At 39.6% G+C, this 21,149-nt stretch overlaps 1 protein-coding gene across 6 annotated transcripts in view; it reads right to left on the bottom strand.

Annotated features, from left to right (window-relative positions):
• The window catches only part of PAX5 (paired box 5), a 215,839-nt gene that overhangs the window by 154,829 nt on the left and 39,861 nt on the right, over nucleotides 1-21,149 (bottom strand). For 3 of the 6 annotated variants that reach the window (XM_053372046.1, XM_053372050.1, XM_053372047.1), the window contains exons 4-5: nucleotides 20,194-20,276; nucleotides 17,158-17,286 (exon numbers count right to left, since the gene is read on the bottom strand). In XM_053372046.1, coding sequence (XP_053228021.1) covers nucleotides 17,158-17,286; nucleotides 20,194-20,276 — 212 coding nt within the window. The remainder of the gene's footprint in view (nucleotides 1-17,157; nucleotides 17,287-20,193; nucleotides 20,277-21,149) is intronic. The other 3 variants (XM_053372049.1, XM_053372051.1, XM_053372052.1) reach the window with 1 other exon arrangement.

Below are 21,149 nucleotides of genomic sequence, written 5' to 3' on the forward strand. Positions count from 1 at the left end.
TGTATTGTGAAAGCTTGTATTGTTGTGTTTTATATTTTCCCTGTGTTTTTACTGTTCTATGTTTGGTTGTATCTTTTTATTGTTAAACTTAATAAAATATTGTTATAAAAAAAAAATTGTTGCTTTTGTATAACAAATTGAAAATAAAAAGTCATTATTGTAAAGTGGTCCAAAGAGGAATTGTATACAGTTGAGTCTCAAAGAAACAGAAATAGGTGTGGAAATGAATATAAAATATTTTTTTCCTCAAAGTAATATTCACTTCTGACACAAAACAGAAAAATTCTATAAGCACAATAATTTCTGACATAATTCTGGAACTTTTAATAGGTGCACAGAAAATATATTTTTTTTGGCACTAATGGTAAAATAATGTGGGAAATTACAGCTGCTAAAATTCTACATAAAATCATGAGCGCTTTCTTGTATATGAATCTGCTAATCCTAGTAAATTGGTCAGCCTATTGTTTAATCAAGTAGGTCTGTGGTTCACAGAGTTTGACCTCTTACTGTTGCTCAAGCCAAGCCTTGTTATGCTTCCCTAACTTTCCTCCAACTCGGGCCACTGAGACAGCAGCAACCTTTTTTCTCCAGTTTCAAACTACTGATTTTCATTCATATGTTTGTAGCCTCAAGACTAGAATATGATTAATACATTCTTCTAGGGGTTGTCCTTCAGGAATACTTCAAACCTATAGCTAATGCAGAATGTGGTTCTTCCTGATTGGTGGTGAGTCTTCAGGAGCTCATTATAATGTGTTCCAGGGTTCACATAAGAGTATGGCAATTACTTTGCTGTATCAGAGCAGGATTGTGTCCACACTAGCCCTTTGTTCTTGAATTGCCATCCTCTGTTCACACATTGGGAATTCACAAAACATTGTTTTCAAATAATTGCATTTCAGTGTTTTCTATGTTTTTATGATTTGTGACTCTTTTCATTCTCTTCAGCTAATAACAAAATTGCAACACCAGCCTCTCCAATGTGGATAGGCAAATTTGTTATTGAGGCTTTTCAGGTAAATTCTCATTTAAAGTGAAAGCTTCCTGTTTGCAGAATCAGTCCATTTTATTGCTTCCCAGTCAACGTGGCTGAGGGAATTAATAGACAATTTAGTCTTTTCATAAGTCTAAGAAATATTTTAAAGTACAGTGATTTAAATAATAATTTTGAATATATCCTAGACCAAGCCATTGAGAGCCAAGTTTAGAGATGGCTCTAAAGAGGTGTAAAAACTAGAAAGAAAAGCCCTACCAAAGTCTGTTCACTCTATCATCCAGGATTTCCCTAACATACTGTATACTCCACTTTCTATTTATTCTATAATCTGCTTGGGGGCAGGGATCGACATTTGTCCATTCAGCCACCCTGACACTACCATATAAAAATAGGTAAAAAGGTAATGGTAAAGGACCCCTGGACAGTTAAGCCCAGTGAAAGGCAACTATGGGGTTGTGGTGCTCATCCTGCTTTCAGGTCGAGGGAGCCATCATTTGTCCACAGACAGCTTTCTGGGTCACATGGCCAGCATGACTAAACTGCTTCTGGCACCACGGAACACCGTGACAGAAACCAGAGCAGCGCATGGAAACACCGTTTACCTTCCGACCACAGCGGTACCTATTTATCTATTTGCACTGGCATGCTTTCAAACTGCTAAGTTAGCAGGAGCTGGGACAGAGCAATGGGAGCTCACCCTGTCGCACGGATTCGAACTGTCAACCTTCTGATCAGCAAGCCCAAGAGGCTCAGTGGTTTAGACCACAGTGCCACCCGCTTCCCTCTCATATAAAAAAATAAGTAACATGTCAGCGGTATATAATATAAGGCAGAACCATAACTAATTTACTAGAATAAGTTTGCATCCTAATAAAGTGGCATCCCCATCCACTCATTTTATCCTCTTATTAGTTTGGGGGTTGATGTGGAGAAAGTAAGCCAACAGAAGTAGTTTGACATCATAACCAACAGAATGGATAAGAGCTTTCCATCATATGAAATAGATAAGAAAAAACAACCCCTTTTCTCTCCCACCTTTAAGCTTGCGTGGGGTTTTTTTAGTCATTTTCAGATAATTTACATATTGTAGAGCTAAGCAACTAAACGCCAAGTACATGAGGAGTTTAACTAATTTAATGTATCCACATGGTGTGATTTGGATTGCTTACTGCAGGAAATGAACATATAAATATTTCTGAATGTTTAAGGAAGGAAAGTGTTTAATGCTCTATTTTAAGTTGCCACTTTCTACCCCTGTGTAAAAAAAAAAAGCAGAACACATGTAATAAAATTTGTGTGTGTGTGTGTGTGTGTATGTACGTTTTAATATTTCCAGTAAAAAAAACCTCACTCACTACTATTTGCCTATAAGGCATAAACTAAGATGTTTTTTTCTTTCCGTTCCTCTTTTATTAGGGGAGCGGATGGGTATTAGATGGAAGGCATTAGCATTTAGCTGAGCATCCTGTGCATGTTTCTGTATGTGTGGGGGGGGAGGGGTTCTGCCTGGGGGAGGGGAAAGAAGGCTTCAATAGGTGGCCCTGAGAGGCCTAGCAGAAACCAACACTCCCAAAGATCAAAGTCACAGCCACAGAACAGAGCGGCAGCAGTGCTGCTTGCCACCCGGTCACTCTTTCAATGCGGGCAGCTATTCATCGGCAGATCATGCCTGTCATTGCTGTTTGCACCCTCCACCATCAGCACCACTACCATTCCTTCCCAGAGAAGGAGGGGGGTAGAATTCATTATCCATTAATGAGCTCTTCACAGAACCTGATCCCCGTGGCAAACACGGTTCCATTCATAAAACCTCTCAGAGGCTAGCCAAAAGGGGACACAAAAGCAGCCATTTCACAGCCAGATAGCACACCATCTTGTTCTGGTTTGCCCCCAAATATACACACACAGCAGTTGTGAATGGAAGGGTAACAAACAGAAAAGAAGTGAAGGAGAGAAAGGCAACAGTGATGGAGTTATATCTGACAAACATACACACACACACATGCACTCAGCAGAGCTAGCTTCCCAGAGCTGTCAAATAAACTGAAACTATTGTCACCCCAAAGAACTGGATTTATTGATGTAGGGCCAGAAATAGGGCATCAGATTAATTAAACAGTGTTTGTAAGATCGTTTAGAACTTATTAAGGATGAGAAAAAGCTGGTGGGGGTTAGCAGGAGAATCAAGCATTTGTTACTACTTATTTGGGGCTTTGTGGTTGGATATTCTTTCCATAGAGTGTTACAATAAAAAATATAAATACTTGTTACAATAAAATACATAACATTAGCACCAGCCACATCCAATTAGCTAGTGTTGTGTAATTAAGGCTGCAATCCTATGCTCACCTACCTGGGAGTAAGCCCCATGGGTTGTGAGCCAGGAATTGCCTGATTTGACTCTCACCTCTTATATTGTCAAACTTGCCTTTGAGAAACTGCCCTCAGCCTCAATCACCGCCTGCAATCTATGATATGAGAATAATAATGTTGCCCTACTATGCAATGATATTGTTTCTGGGATAATACATATAAAATACTTTGAGCACTTTTGAAAAGATTAAAAACAAGAAGAAGAAACCACAGCTAGAACTCTAAATTTTAAAATGCAGGCAGCTGAGTGAACGTTCACGTCAACACACTAATGTTTAAAACTTTTTAAACCAATGGTTAATTCTAATGTGGGACGTGGGTGGCGCTGTGGGTAAAAGCCTCAGTGCCTAGGACTTGCCGATCGTCAGGTCGGCGGTTCGAATCCCCGCGGCGGGGTGCGCTCCCGTTGTTCGGTCCCAGCGCCTGCCAACCTAGCAGTTCGAAAGCACCCCCAAGTGCAAGTAGATAAATAGGGACCGCTTAGTAGCGGGAAGGTAAACGGCGTTTCCGTGTGCTGTGCTGGCTCACCAGATGCAGCTTGTCACGCTGGCCACGTGACCCGGAAGTGTCTCCGGACAGCGCTGGCCCCCGGCCTTTTAAGTGAGATGGGCGCACAACCCTAGAGTCGGACACGACTGGCCCGTACGGGCAGGGGTACCTTTACCTTTACCTAATTCTAATGTAGGTTCTACCACATGTAGACATGACCACCTAATGTACAATAAGCATGGAAGCAACACACACAGTTCAGAAGGAAATCCTTCAAAGAACACCTAACCATTGAAGTACTGGTTCTCACTGTGGTACCCATTTTGGGCAACATGAGAATGGGCCTTTTCCGTGGGGGCTCCCCACTTGTGGAATGCTCTCCCCAGGAAGGCTTGCCTGGCACCTTACTTGCATATTTTTAGGCACCAAGCAAAAACCTTTCTCTTCTAGCGCCAGTGTGGTGTAGTGGTTAAGAGCGGTGGACTCGTATTCTGGTGAACCGGGTTCGATTCCCTGCTCCTCCACATGCAGCTGCTGGGTGACCTTGGGCTAGTCACACTTCTCTGAAGTCTCTCGGCCCCACTCACCTCACAGAGTGTTTGTTGTGGGGAGGAAGGGAAAGGAGATTGTTAGCCACTTTGAGACTCTTTCGGGTAGTGATAAAGCAGGATATCAAATCCAAACTCTTCTCCCAGGCCTTTGCCTAATTAAACAGTCTATGACCTTTTAAACTGGGGGGATTGTGTAATTAATAATAATAATAATTTATACCCCACCCATCTGGCTGGGTTTCCCCAGCTACTCTGGGCAGCTTACAGCACATATTAAAACATAGTAAAATATCAAACATTAAAAACCGGGCTGCCTTGTGTAGTTCTTTATCTCCTTGACATCTGATGGGACAGCATTCCACAGGGAGGGTGCCACTGAAAGCCTTGGATGAAGGGTGGTACAGAAATTTAATAAATAAAATGCCCCCCAGCAGAACAGATCTGGATTTGCATTCTCAGCATCCCTACCTTCCCAACCTGATTGAGAAAGAAACAAACCCAGAGACCACTGCTTTTTTTCTAATGACATTTCAATGTGTATTTTGTGTAAGGAGTGGGTCAGATCCCAGCATAGGAAACGTGCTCACCTATGGAAAAGATTATTGGAGTTGGGTCACAGTATAAAAATACGTTCAGGAGAGACAAGCCCCCTGGAGTTGGCTCCTATGTATGAAACAGTATTAAAAACTATTTCTCATGCTTGTGGATGAGACATCAAAGAAGCAGCAGCCAATATCCATCACACCTTTTTTAAACATATAAGTGTTGCACTTGGTATTTCCCGGATCAAGATACTGCATTCTGCCTGAGTGCTCCTCATTTGATGTTTTGAGTGGACAGATTCCCTGGCTGACTTCTCAGGATATCTTTAAACCTGAACTAAAAAACTGGTTCAACTACATCTCAAATGCTCTGAAGATCAGGTCTCTTTCTGAGAGGTGGGGAGTTTAGGATCATCTTGAACAACATTTTAAAGTTTTATGAACAGGCTTGTAGCAGCTAGAGATATTCTACAAAGTAAGGCCTGCACTGGTAGAGCATGAGATTCTTAATCTCAGATGGATCCGAGTCCCATTTGGGCAAAATATTCCTGTATTGCATGGAGTTGACTAGATGACCCTCATGGTCCCTACCAACTCTACAATTCCTTGATGCTATTATTCTATGATCAGGCCATACCATATATCCATCCTTAACTGTGTAGTGGAGAGCAGAGGATCAAAATTATGTATAAACTGAATTTTCACAAATTTGCAATGTTAAGAATGTAAGAGAAAGTGCCCCCTCTCACATGTATTTACAGTCGTTAGGATACTGCAACACATCGCAAATTATACTGAAATGGTTACATATCTATATTGCTTATAAAGACTAAGGCCTTCTCAGGACCAAAACTATTTTATATTTATCCTGTCAAAAATTGTGTTTTGTGCTGAAATTTAAGTTCTGTTACCAATATTTCAGCATTTTGCTCACACACCAAGAAATATATTCTGATAGTGTCCTCTTTTACTGCACGTGTGTGTGCAAAGTAACTTAAAGTTGTTGGATCTGAAGTTTCAAATGTTTTTGCCTCCTTCTCTAGGGTCTCCAAGTAAAATCTTAGGGGCAGGTGCCAGGCATTTTTTGATTGGGATGATGAGAATATTTGCTTTTGGCTCCACTTCTGTGTCTATCAAGTTGCATTCCTGAATCACCAGACTGTGCCACAGGCTCCAGCCACCAATCAGCTGGGCACCATCCATTATCTCCTAGGGTCCTTTCTCTGAGTTATAGGGACTACAGCTCTAGAAACTTGGCAAATCTATCTACACTTCATGTCTGTACTGCTCTCCTGCAGATGGTAGTAATCACATTGCAACATGAGGGATACAGTCTTTGTGCATCCTAAACTGAAGCTGGCATGAGATAGATGCTCTTATTTGCTATATTGTTCATTTGTCTAGAGTTACTGGGCTTCTGTTTAAGAGAGTCAAAGGCAATACAGTAGTTTTTCAAAAGCTTGATCTGGCTAATCCAGCCACATTCCCACTGAGATGTTGTTGTTGTTTTGGTCATGTTATTACTATAAAAATTGAATTTGTATTTTTCCCCCTCATGGCTGCCAATATTTTTAGATTGGGTACATTATCTTGCAAGGAGAGGATTGTTGCGAGAGTTTTATGTGCAAGCTAACAGGTAGCAAGATAATCCCCAGTGTTAATGTTCCTTCCTCCTTTTAATCTTTTGAAGCTGTTTGTGTACTGATGGCCAAACTGAAGAACGACCGTATTTTTCTGCCTATAAGACGCCCCCTATTTGGGGGGACTCCAAATTAAGAAAACACCCCTCAGCACTACCTGTGTATAAGACGAGCCCCAATTTTAAACCAAATTTTTGGGTAAAATAACCTAGTCTTATACACGGAAAAATACAGTATTTCCTGCCTATCTGCTGGTCTCTCAAACCAGTAGAAGGAACTAAAGCAATGGTGTGAAGACTTATTGTACGCAGAGCAGAAGATTGCCAGCAGTTCAAGTCTTGTAAGAGGAATGCAGAACTCTGCAGTTCTAGGATCTTAGAGTCTTGAGGAAAGAGGACAGTGTTAGAACCAGTATGGGGCAGTGTAGATTGGTGGACAAGGACTAGCCAGACCCAGGTTCAAATCCCTATTCAGAGAAGGGGATGGAGAAAAGGGAGAGGTGGAATCTCAAAGATATCCAGGAACAAAAATTTAATAGCTCAACACATTTCATATACAGTATATTCTTCCTCAGGGGCACTTAGATACAGCATGCTGTGTCCTCAGCTGAGTTTCTGTGTACTTTTGAGATGCCAGCTTTCCTTCTCTCATATTGGTGCCATTCCCATTTTTTCCTTTTCAAATCCAGATGAAGATCATGAGGATAAAATGGAGGATAAGACAGCAAGAACCTCAGCAACACTGCTCTGAGTTCTTTGGAGAAAGGGTGAGATTAAATTGTGTGGAAGTTACTCATTTTATCTCACAACACCTTTGTGAGGTAGGTTAGGCTAAGGTCACCCAGATTGTTTCCTGGCAACTGGGAATTGGAAACCAGGCCCACTCATTCACCGGGTCCCAGTCCTGCATTCTAACCACTATATCATCCAGGCTTTCCAAATTATAATATTCCAGATATTTAATATTTGTCATTCTGCATCTTATACTCTGTTTCTCTGGGCAGCCCCCAAATATAACATCCAGACACCCTTGGAGGATGTTTGGAATAACACAACCATCTACAGGCTCCTTCAGACAACCTGTTTAGCATTCATCCTGATTTGCTCACACAACATCAGAGAGTTAGACTATACCCACTCTTTAATGAGCATTCCTTCTGAGTTGTTTGCACGGTAGTTATTCAACAGTCAATGAGCGTTCATATTGATTTGCTTACCGGGGTTTTCATACATCTTCCTGTTAATCATTTGTTCACCCTAAACTTTTCAGAGTATTTCCCCATCACTTTCCTAACAGCAAAAAGTATGTGTGTATTTCTAAGTGGTTTTGTTGCAGAATATTTTAATCCACTGTAAATTTCTGGTATGTGCTTGAATCAGTTCCACAAAAGTAGTGAGATACTTGAGGCACCCTACAAGTCTGCACTGGTGTGAAAGGCACAGACCATAGCAAATTCTACAGGGACAGAGGCTATACTCTTATAGCCGCCCAAAACAAGAATTTCAGATAATGGCAAGGTGGCAGCTCATGTGCCTCTTTGAAAAGAGACATAGGCTGTTTATCCAATAAGAAAATCACCCTCATCCTAGGAAGAGGTTGTGAAACAATCACAAAAGACTGTGTACAGTCCAGCTCAAAACCCAGATAGCACTGCAGGCAAAGCTCAACAATATACACATTCCAATATATACATGGAATTCCAGTGTACACATGGAATTCTTGGCAACACGAAATATAAACACCCAGGAGCACATATCCATACATGCATATGCACACACAGCAAAAACTGCCCTGCAAAAAAAGAAAGGAATCAGAAGGCAAATAATAAAGTAAGAAAAATTACAAAGAAGCCCATACTTTATCCCCAGCATCTCTCTCTATAAAGAAGTTATTAAACAAATTTCTAGTGATATATTTAACATACCATGAACGCATAAACAAAATGTAAAATATATAATTGCATGAAGTATAATAAAGAAATTCCCCAACCCTTCTCAACATTATGAATATTCTTTATACTAGCGAATTAGAACTATCACCTAAGCAGCTTTGATTGGTTTGGAAAAGGGGTGGGTATTTCAATCCAGTTTTGATTTCTTCTTAGGTAATGGAGTGGTAGGTGTTCAGCAAATGCATGCATCTTGCACATTTATAACACAGTGTGTTAAGCTTTATTGTCCTTCTTTTAATAGTGTATACCAGCAGGGGGCGGGGGGGGAGTCACAGGAACTAGGAGAAATATTTGCAAAGATCAGTTTGTAAGTATAATTAGTCACTTGTTGTGCCTCTAAATTTTATATATGCAGACACAACTTGCATATATTAGATTGTTCACTGGCATTATTTGGCTATTCTTTGGCAAATAATAAGTGAAAAATACTGCCTTCAAATTATGCACTATCAATACTACTTCAGTGGTACCTCTGGTTACGAACTTAATTCGCTCCAGAGGTCCGTTCTGAAGCTGAAACTGTTCTTATCCTGAGGCGCGCTTTCGCTAATGGGGCCTCCTGCTGCGCACATGCCTCCAGCACACGATTTCCATTTGCATCCTGGGGCAAAGTTCACAACCAGGAGCAGCTACTTCCGGGTTAGCAGAGTTTGTAACCTATGCAATTTCAGTGTAGTAAACAGCTAAAGTCACATTTATTTAGGGTTGCCATATTTCAAACAGTGAAAATCTGGACAGAAAAGCTGGGCTTTTTTTGGCAAAATCGGGGGGGGGGAATGCCAGTTTTGAACTATTTTTATGGGAAATTGGCAAAAACGGCACTGCTGCCATGGGCTGCCATACATCCGGATTTTCCCGGACATTTTTACTGATTTCTGTCCAGACACGATTGCAGACTGCATTATTCCTTATACATCTAGGAAATTCCAGATGTATGGCAACCCTACAGTTATTTATAATTATACCACTTAATGTAATTAAAATCTCTAAGCCGTTTATAGAAACAATAATAATACAACATTCAATAGCATTTCCTTAAAAGAGTCCAAGAAGAGCCCCACTCATCCCCCTGGTTTCTCTGTACGCTGTGACTTTTCCAGTCAGCCTCTATGGGGGGAAAGTAATTCTGTGGCACCTCTGCATTGCAGTCTCTGAAAAATTTCTTTTTGTAACTCGTGTAAATGTTACATCCAGATTTGTTTCTCAAATCCAAAAGTCACGGGGCACACCTTTTTGTTTAAATAAGTATCTGTTTCTGTATACTGTAGTAGCTTACACTCATTTCTCTCTCATACTAGGACCTTGCCGAACAGAAGAAACATTAACAAAACCAAGTAAGAATAGAGATTAATTATATAACTTGTCTTGTACAAATCTCAACAGACTAACACAGCCACCCATCTGAAATTTTGTTTTTTAGATGTTCGCATTTGAAACTATTTGGAAAGAAAATTATATATTTGGAAAAAATATATATAATTTACTTTCCAGAGAGCTTAAAATGTGAACATTTTAAAAACAAAATTTCAGATGGGTGGCAGTGTTGGTCTTTTGCATAAAAAAAAAAAGAGCCTTGCTGTACTAATTAAAAAGTCTTGAAGAAGTCGATCTAATTTTATCTTGGAATAAGCTTTTATGTCCACCTCATCATATGCATTATTTTTTTAAAAATATTCATTCCATAAAGCAGGGGCAACTGCTAAAACAGGGATGAGAAACCAATATTGGGATTGCAGCTCCCCTCATCCCTGGCTATTAGTCATGGAAGTTGGGGCTGTTGGAAGTTTCAGTCCAATGATATGGAGGTCCTGCAGGTTCCCAACCCTGACCTAAAGTCTCTAAAGAAGAGGAAAGTTCAGCCACGCTGATGGATTTCCAGAGCTACCAACATTCCTGCCAGCAGAGGGAGCAACAGCAGCACTTGAATGCAAATGAAAATATTTTCATTAAAGAAGTCTCTTGTCCTCGTTTTCCAATAGGTGTGGCATAGGATCCACCTTACCTTGAACAGATTACATTAAGAACGTAAAAGGAAAAAAAGAAAACCCCCTCCTTCTCTGCCTTCTGGACCTTTTATTTCTTGTTGCAAAACAAAATAAGTCAAAATTAAAATGGATGTGACCAGTTGGGTGGCTTTGCCAACACCTTCGAAGCACAGAATGCCCTGCACACTCTGCTCAAGCAGACAAGATAAACAGATAAACCGGATAATCTATGGGACGGCATATTCTTTGGGGACTGAAAGTATTTCCTTCCCTGCTGCCTACAGGTGGCTTTCTCTGCAGCTTCATTGACTGGGCCACAATGAAACAGAAAATATATGTATGTAATGCATTGCACAAAAATACAGCCTTAGACACATGTATTTAATTCCAACTCAGACTGAATGTCTACACGCTCAAACACTGTGCAGAATGTTTTGTTTGATTATTGGCTCTAGTTTTCTTGGATGCATAAATCCCTTCTGATCCATATCTGCTCCCATGTCCTCTTTATTCCTCTCGGGTTAGGTACACATTAGCAACTTAAAATGCAACAAGGTTGTTTCCCACCATTGCATTACAAGTCATATCTCCACATTGCTGTACACACCAGAGAGGGAGCCAACATGTCTTTAGCTGATGCACATTGTCGTTTTTTGTTTCCTTGCCCCTGCAGACCACCACCCCCACCCCCTGGAACACCTATATATGAAACTGTCATCTGTGCTTTCAGATTGAAGCTAATTAAACAGCAGTTTTTCTCACGAAAATACAGGAGAGCGCTACATCATGGGTAGCGTCATGTGTACATGAGATATAAGGGCTGTGGTGGGTGGCGTGTGGTCTAAACCACTGAGCCTCTTGGGCTTGCCAATCAGAAGGTCGGCGGTTTGAATCCCCATGATGGGGTGAGCTCCTGTTGCTCTGTCCCAGCTCCTGCCAACCTAGCAGTTCGAAAGCATGCCAGTGATAGTTTCTGTGCACTCTGGTTTAGTCATGCTGGCCACATGACCCGGAAAGCTGTCTGTGGACAAACATTGGCTCCCTTGGCCAGAAAGCAAGATGAGCTCCACAACCCCATAGTCACCTTTGACTGGACTTAACCATCCAGGGGTCCTTTACCTTTTTTTTGTTACATGAGAGTACAACGTACCCAGAGTAAATAGCAGTGTGTACACAGCCTTAATCAACCACGTATCACAGGACTAAGGCTGAATATGAGATGTGGAGGACAAACAGGAGATGGCTATAACTATCATGCCTTGCTTGTGAGCTTCTCTGAGGCCTTTTGCAGGTCTGCTGATGCAAAAAGAACAATTGACAAGGTAAAATTTGGCCCATCAAGGCCAAATGCTTTTACATCATATTGTCAGTATTAGTACCACCAAGACTGGTGTATTCCTTATAACTGGATTCATGTATCTCAGGAAAATGTTTGTATTCATGTATCTCAGGAAAATGTTTGTATTCATGTATCTCAGGAAAATGTTTGCATTCATGTATCTCAGGAAAATGTTTGTATATTAGTGGATCTATCATCTATCTATTTCTGGGAAGTACTGAAATGTTAACAAAATATCTTCTGCACACTAAAAACTTGCTTGCAATGTTTGACACAGTACTGTTGAGTGTTTTTTTCACATGATCAAAATCTGCATTCCACCAGTTTAATATTGAGATGCTATGGGACCTATTCCCTACAGTGGGTATTTATAAGAAGCATGTATTAAGCTAGCAACTTCTATGTGGGCAGGTGGCGACATGAATGAACTAGTCAAGGTATCTTCTAGTCATGTTAATAGGAACAGTACTTTAAGAGTACTATATGTTTGTTTGTTTAAAATATCTATATACTATCTTTCCTCAGAAGAGCTCATGGTAAAACCCATGAATAAAAATTTAAAAACATCAGTTATAAACTAACTCTAAAACAAGAACAGAAAAATAGCATTATACAGCAGAAATAATAATCACAGAAGGCATTCACCTGGTATCCTCTTAAAATTAGACTCATCTCCATTGTTCCCACTCTGAATACCTTGAAAACATAGCCATTTGTAACATTTAAAAAGCATTTATTTCTCTACTAATTTATAGCATATAATAAACCACAATTCATTTTCACATGGCCAGTTGTTATACCATATGACTTCCCATGCAACTTTGAAACTATAAAATAAAATGACTACATTTTCTTCTGTAGCTTTTCTTTGCCAATATGCATTGTTAACTTGGGGGGGGTGGTTGCAGTGGAAAATTAGCAAAGTTTAAGCGAGTTAACATGTTCAAGAACACCACTGTGGCTAAAAGTATCTGCCTTTTAAGAAGGGGGGGAGGTGAAGAATTCATCTCTATTTAGCAACCATCTACTGTCTGGTTGCTGTCCATGTCCTGCTTCTTTTGTCAGTCTCCAGTAGTGTGTCCTTTAGTTATAAGTGAAAACAACCGATCCCCCACTAAGACACATCTGCTCTGAATTCATATTACAACAGGAGGGGAAAATGACACCTTCAGCTACATAAACCAATAAAGATTGTCTGATATAGTTTGCCCCTGTTGCTACCAGACATGCAACCCACTGAGTTAAAGACTGGTGACATCTGCTAAAGAATGTCAATGGTGAGGTGAACAGAAAAAGGTAATGAATCATAGTGTGTCATGGATACAGTTTATGAGTTCTAAGGACAGAGCCTGTTCTATACCACTAGCTAGCCCTGCTCACACAGCACCTGCAAGCAGAACATAATTACTGCCTAGTATTTCCCAACATATTTGAGCAGAGCTGTGAATATATCAACTATGCAAAAATGATATTTAAGGCTGAATGTTGCACTTTGGAAAAGTTAAAAAAATGTTAACTTGGCCCCCTTCTGTATATTATGCATTATACTGCTCCCTATAATTAAATGACCATATCCTCCTTCTTTTTTCCACCAAAATTCTGATAGCATTCAAACTGGGAAATTCATTTTGGGGCAACTCTTTGGCCCGAATCTACAGCCATTTTTCAGTGTGGGCATTTTGCAGCACATGTCCTGAGTTCAATAGGGCTTACTCCCAAATGTATTAATAGGAATGCATTTCCAAGTTTCTCTTTTTTAATTTGTTAGAGGAACCTAACAGAAGGAAAATGTTTTGTTGTTTTAGGATTCCACACACAAGAAAGAGATTGCTGGGGTCAATTTGTTTATCTTTCTATAACGAGTTGGTTCCCCTCCACTAATGTAAGGCTAAGGGATCCTGCTAAGCCCTCTATCAGCTGAATAGGGATTGGGCAATCTTCAATACCTAAGCAGCTCTGTCCCTACAAAACATAAACACACTGGCCAAAAACTGATCCTCAAAAATAAATGAGTAAAATACTACTTTGTAGTAGATGTAGCAGGTATGCACATGTACCCTAACCTACAATACAAAGGAAATATTAAACATCAGTGGATTAGTATATCTCATGGGTAGGCACGGGTGGCGCTGTGGTCTAAACCACAGAGCCTAGGGCTTGCCATTCAGAAGGTCGGCGGTTCGAATCCCTGCAATGGGGTGAGCTCCCATTGCTCGGTCCCTGCTCCTGCCAACCTAGCATTTCGAAAGCATGTCAAAGTGCAAGTAGATAAATAGGTACTGCTCCAGCGAGAAGGTAAACGGCGTTTCCGTACGCTGCTCTGGTTTGCTAGAAGCGGCTTAATCATGCTGGCCACATGAGCCGGAAGCTGTACGCCAGCTCCCTTGGCCAATAAAGTGAGGTGAGCGCCGCAACCCCAGAGTTGTCCATGACTGGACCTAATAGTCAGGGGTCCCTTTACCTTTATGGGTGGGCAGATTAAGGCCTGGGGGCCAGATCTGGCCCAATCTCCTTCTAAATCTAGCCCACGGATGGTCTGGGAATTAGCGTGTTTTTACATGAGTAGAATGTGTCCTTTTATTTAAAATGCATCTCTGGGTTATTTGTGGGGCATAGGAATTCATTCATTATTATTTTTCAAAATTTAGTCCTGGCCCCCCAAGGTCTGAGGGTTTGCTGAGAAGGTTTGATGACCCCTGGAGGACTTCCCCCCTACATTTGGTCACAGTTAATGCAGATTGTTATGCTTGTAGATGTTACAATAAATGTACGTTGACTAAGTGTTTTTATCTATTATCTGTTTATCAGCTACGGTGCCTGTTTTGTCTATAACTTATTTGTTATGGGTGAAACAAACTGAACAGTTAATGAGGCTATATGATTTCAATAAAGCATCATTTTTTCCTTATGCATTATATATTATTATGTGCTGTTGAGAATTGTTGCATTGTGGTGGAGAGCACTGCTGTGGCCAAGGAAAACCTGGTTCAATTCTCACCTCAGTTGTAAATTCACTAAATATATTTATGTAGACTTTTAATATCTCTATGCCTGCCTGCAAGGTAATACTGACCTAACTTATTGGATGATTGCAATAATTGCTGTCATGATGTGTGTAAAGTGCTTTGAACCTTCAATGAGCAGCAAATGCTTGCTAAGCATTAGTTCTATATCTGTGGAACTGTTAGATTAGGCCAAGTTCCATCAAAACAGATGGTGAGAACAGATTATAACTAAAATGATTTCCAACTCAGAAGTTTTGCACTCAATACTAGTTCACACATGCACATCCATAACTGGACTGCTCAGCGACTGGTGACTCACGGCTGAATTTGTGACTTACTTCAATTGAAAACCCTTTGGGGAGCAGTGATATGAACATGTTAGTTCTCTGGTGACTCATTGCACACATTTAAGCAAACCGCTTTATATGTTCATGAACTTCTGATGAGCATACAGTTGTAAACAACCCTAAACCTAAAACACTTCCTCTGCAGAAAGCGGAACTGGACTAGAGCAACATTGGGTGCACCCTGTTCACGTTGCAAGCAGGCTCCCCACGCCTTTCAGTGGAAGGGTCGAGTTTCATTTACATGCATCAGTGCTTTCACGTTTATTGAGAATTACTGGATCATCAAAGTGACTATTTCTGGCAGCTGAAAAGCTTGTTTCCAAACCCTAGTTTTACTTGTATTATTATAATCATAGAATTCAGTTCACTGGCATCAGGGACAGACATCTGTGGGCATCCTCAAAGATCACACCATAGGATGGCTTATACAGATTGGGCAAGGTATTTAATTGCAATGACAGCAGGTGTGCCCTTTTAGGAAGAGGGCCCAATGAGTGCACTTTACATAAAAGCCCTCCAAAACTGGAGGCAGCACTGTCTGTTCACATGTGGGGGGGGGGGTTGTGTTCCAAAGCCAACGTGAGTTGACTTTTCATCAGATTTGTGCACACTAAGTGCACACTAGAATTTTAAAAACTACATGATCATAGTACTAACTGCCTGTTAATTGGTAACTGATCAGTTTAATTTGAATGACATTGCACATTATCAGAACCTCACCATAGGTGGTTTGTTTGTTTTTTTTTGAGATATTTGAGATATTTAAGGATGTATAAACATAACTTAAATGGACATAACTTCCCCTCTTTTTTGAACAGAATATAATCTTTAATATTTTCTCTTCTTTTTTATAAAAAAATCCCAGTTTTATTAGCATACAAACCAAAACATATTGCTTCATGAGCTGCTGAGAATTTTTGTTATGGGTAAGCTATGAAAATGTAAGAAAATAATAAACCAAAATGTGTTTTTAATTCATACCTCTATTGTTAAAAATTGGTCATACAAATTAATCAACCAAACTTCAGTTGATTAATCTACAAATCCAACCAAATACAGATTTCAGTCATAGCACAGACAGATCCAGCCTAGTGCAGTAAATGGTTTTAATTCAAAATGCAACTGGGCACATTCTGAAAAGTCTTTAGAAAGTGACTTGAACCAGGAAATGCTGAATGAAGTTGATGCTAATGAACTTGTGCTGAACCATTCAAAAGCCTCATTCAACAAAAGCAAGTCTATTTAAACAAAAGGTTTATCTTGTGCCACCTCTATTTGCCACAATGCTTTCTGTACCCAGGCAGTTTTAAATTATTCAGAAATCTACAAAATAAAAAAGTCAGCATTAAAAACCATAATGTGAATCTACCCTCAGTCAAACTGATCATGCAAGAAGAGTCAGAGGCATTGCCCAGTTCTCATATTAAAATGATTATGCAACAGAAGGTGTTTTACCATGTTGTCAATTCATACAGTAATTGGTGTTGGAAAGCCGCAAGCCCCTATCATTTTAGTCAAGAGGAAATATGTCAGAATCTCATGCTTTTTCCTCCCACTTAGTTCTTAAGTAAAATTAAAATAGTCACATCACTAGACAAAAAGTTCGCAACTGTGTCCTCCAAAATGGTATGGCAAAGGAGGCAGATTCCAAGCCTTTTCAAATCTTTGTTTTGTTGATAGTTTGGCTCCTAATTTCCAAATGGGTTATTTTGAAATTATAATTTTTACTGATATAGAAATTTATTAGCTCCTATCTGCGTGTGTGTGTGTGTTAATTCAAATTAACATACAAAGAAAATTGGTATCTCTAAGTGGGAAACAGGTTTGTAGCGAGAAGGAGATAATTAATTTTGCAGCAGAGATTGAGGATAAAATTTCACTCTTTCTATAAACTATAAAAAAAAGAATATGAAAGGAATATGTGTTTATTCTTACCTTCATCTCTTTTACGTTTGTTGCTTTCAGCACTGGGAGAGGTAATTCCCAGAATTCCACTAATGGAGTAGGAGGAGCCTGCTGAGTCTGTGCTTACTGAGGACACTTGTGTCACGGAACCCGTGGAAGCTGTAATTTAGAAACAAACCAATCAGTACACATATCCACACAAGAGAGGAAGCCATGCAAACAACTTTTCCATGACTGCCATCTTTGATAGTTGTGTTTCAATACCACTACCTACAACCAGGAGGCTGGGAGAGGGGGAACAGGGAAATTTGCAGCCTGGATACCTTTCTTGAACATTTAAATTTCATTTTCTGCCATGTCTTACAGCCCAGCCCTATCTTATTAGCTTTTGTTGCTGACAGAAAGACCAGCTTTATACAGCAGCAAGCTAAATTAGCATCAGGTACCTATCAAGCATTGCAAAAATATTCTGCCCTGTCTATTTTCATATATACACAAAGTAGACCCACAACATATGTGCATTTAACTTGTGCGCATTCAGCTTCAAGGGCTTGGCAAATGATTTTTAAAAATAAAAGGCGGGAGGGGTGGGCCTCTGGGGGAAAAGACTGGCAATTCCACCCACCATTCCACCCAATATATTTTGACTATAAGTGATTTTGACTTTATGCACTATCCCTGCAACATAACCCCTGCCTAAGTTGAGAGTCAGCTGTGTATACCATGAGAACAATGGTAGAGATCTGTGCCATTAACTAACCCATACCACAAGGTTAACCAGTGTGGTGCCCTCCAGATGTCATGAACTACAACTCCCATCATTCTCAACCATTTGCCATGATGGGAGTTGTAGTCTAAGACATCTGGTGGTCACCATGTTAGCTACCCTTGTCACAGGATATAGCACTTTTCAAAACTGCTCAAAATGCTTCATGTTTGTTTTATCAGTAACTGATACAACAACTCTGTACCATAGGCTAGTGTTATATTACCCCCATGTTAAAATGAGAAGTAGCTGCCTAAGGGAATCCATTGATGTCATAGAGGTCATGGCTGAAATGAGATAAGAACTACAGATAAGTAGCTTACAGCTCATGTTCTTAAACATTATGCTATATTACTTCACAAAAGATTGCTGGTTGCATCTCCAAGGCATTCAGGTCAACATATATGGCGTCATCCTGCAAGATGCATCAGTCTAAAAGTTTGTTATGATTATTTTGCCTGGACAAATAAACCCCTGGACAAGCAGAGATTTGAGCCGACATCTCCCACCATTTATGTCCAACGCAATAAAGCACCTGCCTGCAACCTGGCGCTCTCTGGGTGTTTTGGACTACAATTCCCATCAGGCATAGTCTTGCCAGCTGAGGCTGATGGGAATTATAGTCAAAAGCATCTGGGGGTTTGGAAAAGCTGCTCTAAATTGACAGTAGATTGCATTCTTGCTAGGACCCCTGATACTAGGAAATCTATGATATGACTGGTAATCTGCAACTCTTTCAGCATTTAAGGACTTGAGTAAGACAAAGATAGCACTGGGGGCACTAGATCCTCTGAACCACTGCCTCAACACAGTGCATATGGTGCCCAGACCAAGAGCCAAAAGTATAATAATAGATTAAATAACTAACAATTTGCTGTCCTCTTATAGCATCCAAAATATGGCTCCTGAGATAGGCACCTCAGTCTGCCAAATACTAAGGACAGCCCGGTCCAATACTTGAAGCTCTGTAGAGTTCACTGGGAATCCTGGATATGGTAGAACTGCATCAATTGGACTTATGATGCAGGGTATGTTTTGAGTGGTCTCTTTCATATTAAATTTTGTGGTTGGTAGACATTCTAGTTTGTGTATTTAGGAAACTGGTTTAGAGGCTTATTTAAACCATCGCTCATATGTCTTATATATTCATGCAATTCAGAAATACCGAAATGTACGCTGCAAGTTGTCTGAAATCTCCTATATGTTGAGAGAGTTACCACTTCATACATGAGATTCACTCCAGATTCTAAAATTGGACTCAGGATTTTTATTCCAGAGTAAATGGTTAGAGGATTGCTTGCCTGTAGTCCAGTCCATAATTTTTAATGAAATATGTGGATTTAAACCAATTTAGTCCCTACTGAAATCACTGAGATTAACTGTCTTGAATCTAAGAACTTCATTTTAGCTGGACTGTGGATTAGGTTGTTAGTATTCTAAAATGCTGACAGCTCAGAAAATATGGAGATTTTTCAAGATAAAATTTAGTGAATTCAGTTCTAAAGGATTAGGCAGAGGAAAAATTTGAAAATCTGCAGTGAAGAGAAAAGAGGCGGTGAATATTAAGCCAAAGTGGTCTATGGAAGCATGCCTTACAACCCAGTTAAGCCGAAGTACTTTGACTTCACTCATTTGGTTCAACAGGACTACAGAAGCTTGAATATATTATAAAAGTAGTTTGAGTTAACAGGGCTTATTTTAAGCAAGGTTATGCTCATCTGTCAGAGACTCCACAAGAAAAAAAAGCCCTAATATAAAGTCCATCACTCTTCAATGACTAGAGTTAGATGGTCTGCATGTGAATTAGGCAAAGAAGAAGAAGAAAACGCAGTAAAAAGTTTTCAAAGTTTTGCTACCTCTTCACTCAAAATTGCAAGTGCACAAAGAATTATGGAAGGGTTGGTTGATAGAAGAAAAAAACACATTCAAAACTACTTACTGACTAATGATGCAGAAAATGTTATGAATAACTATCCCTTTCTTGATTTATTACTTTAATTATCTGACATTCTATAGACCCCCATTAGTGGGATGATATTTTTTTTTTTTTTTTGGTTTAGATTTCAATTTTCTGTCTCATGGTGAAAGCTATTTATCATAATAATCAGTAAAATTCAAAACCTTTTAGCAGTATTTATAAAATTCATTTACCATGTTCAGCCCTTGGAGAATGACAAAGAAGGTGCATTAGTACGTGTGCTGAAGTGTTCTGTGCAGAATTATCTGCCCATAAGAGTGATTAAAAGTTCTTTAGAATGAATTGCATTATATATTTTTAAGTATATTTTTAAAAAAGTTACCTATGCTGTGACTGGAGGCTGGGACTTGCTGGTTGGGTGGTTGCTGTACCTTTGTCCGTATAATCCTGCATATAGACAAATGGCTACTTACTATTAGGTATACAACAATAGAGCAAAAAAACAGCTATGCAGGTAAACAATAACTAAGCATGATGAGTGTCCAAGAAAATTATTCCTCTTCATTACTATTATATTTCCCAAATTGAAAACCAAAAAGATGCACTGAGCTGAGAACTGCCTAAATGTGTTATCAGCCATAGCTGAAAAGTTGGGAAATGCATGTCTAGTTAAATACATTCACAAAACTGGAATTGCCCACTTTCATGTGTGAATGTCATCATTCACAATGCTTGGACATTCACTGTAACTCATATATGTAATCACCCCATCAAGAGAGACTGAAAGAATTGCAGCTGAGCAAATGGACCAAAGCCAAATATACAATATAAACAACACAGTGTCCAAAACGCAGGATCTAAGTACTTAAATTCCATTGACTTCCAATGGATATAAAATAACTGCAATAATAATAATTACACATATTATTGATCTCAATAATACCTTGTCTCATTAATTTCAACTGGAGTTAAGCATGACTAATTTATCCAGATTGGGGCAAAATGTGGACCCTGGTGCAGGTTTGTGGGTGATTGCTGCTTTTCCTCACAGCGCCAAATATTCAGTGAGCAAAATCTGCACAGTTCTAAACCCTCGCAACAGGAAATGTCTCATTAACTACCGTAAGTAATTCTGTGGTGTTTCCTCTCTGCTCATTCCTGTTGGCTGAACACAACAGACTTGTAGAAATGCCCTAAACATTAACATCAACATAAATTAAGGTTTTTGTGCCAACTTACTTATACATACATATCTAGAATCATATCTACTTTCAAAATATTTGCTAACACATTTTAGGCAGCAAAATGTGTTTGTGTGCTACATATGGTTTAGGCTTT

Source organism: Podarcis raffonei, chromosome 17 (genome assembly GCF_027172205.1).
Source record: "Podarcis raffonei isolate rPodRaf1 chromosome 17, rPodRaf1.pri, whole genome shotgun sequence".
In the NCBI taxonomy this organism is placed as follows: domain Eukaryota; kingdom Metazoa; phylum Chordata; class Lepidosauria; order Squamata; family Lacertidae; genus Podarcis; species Podarcis raffonei.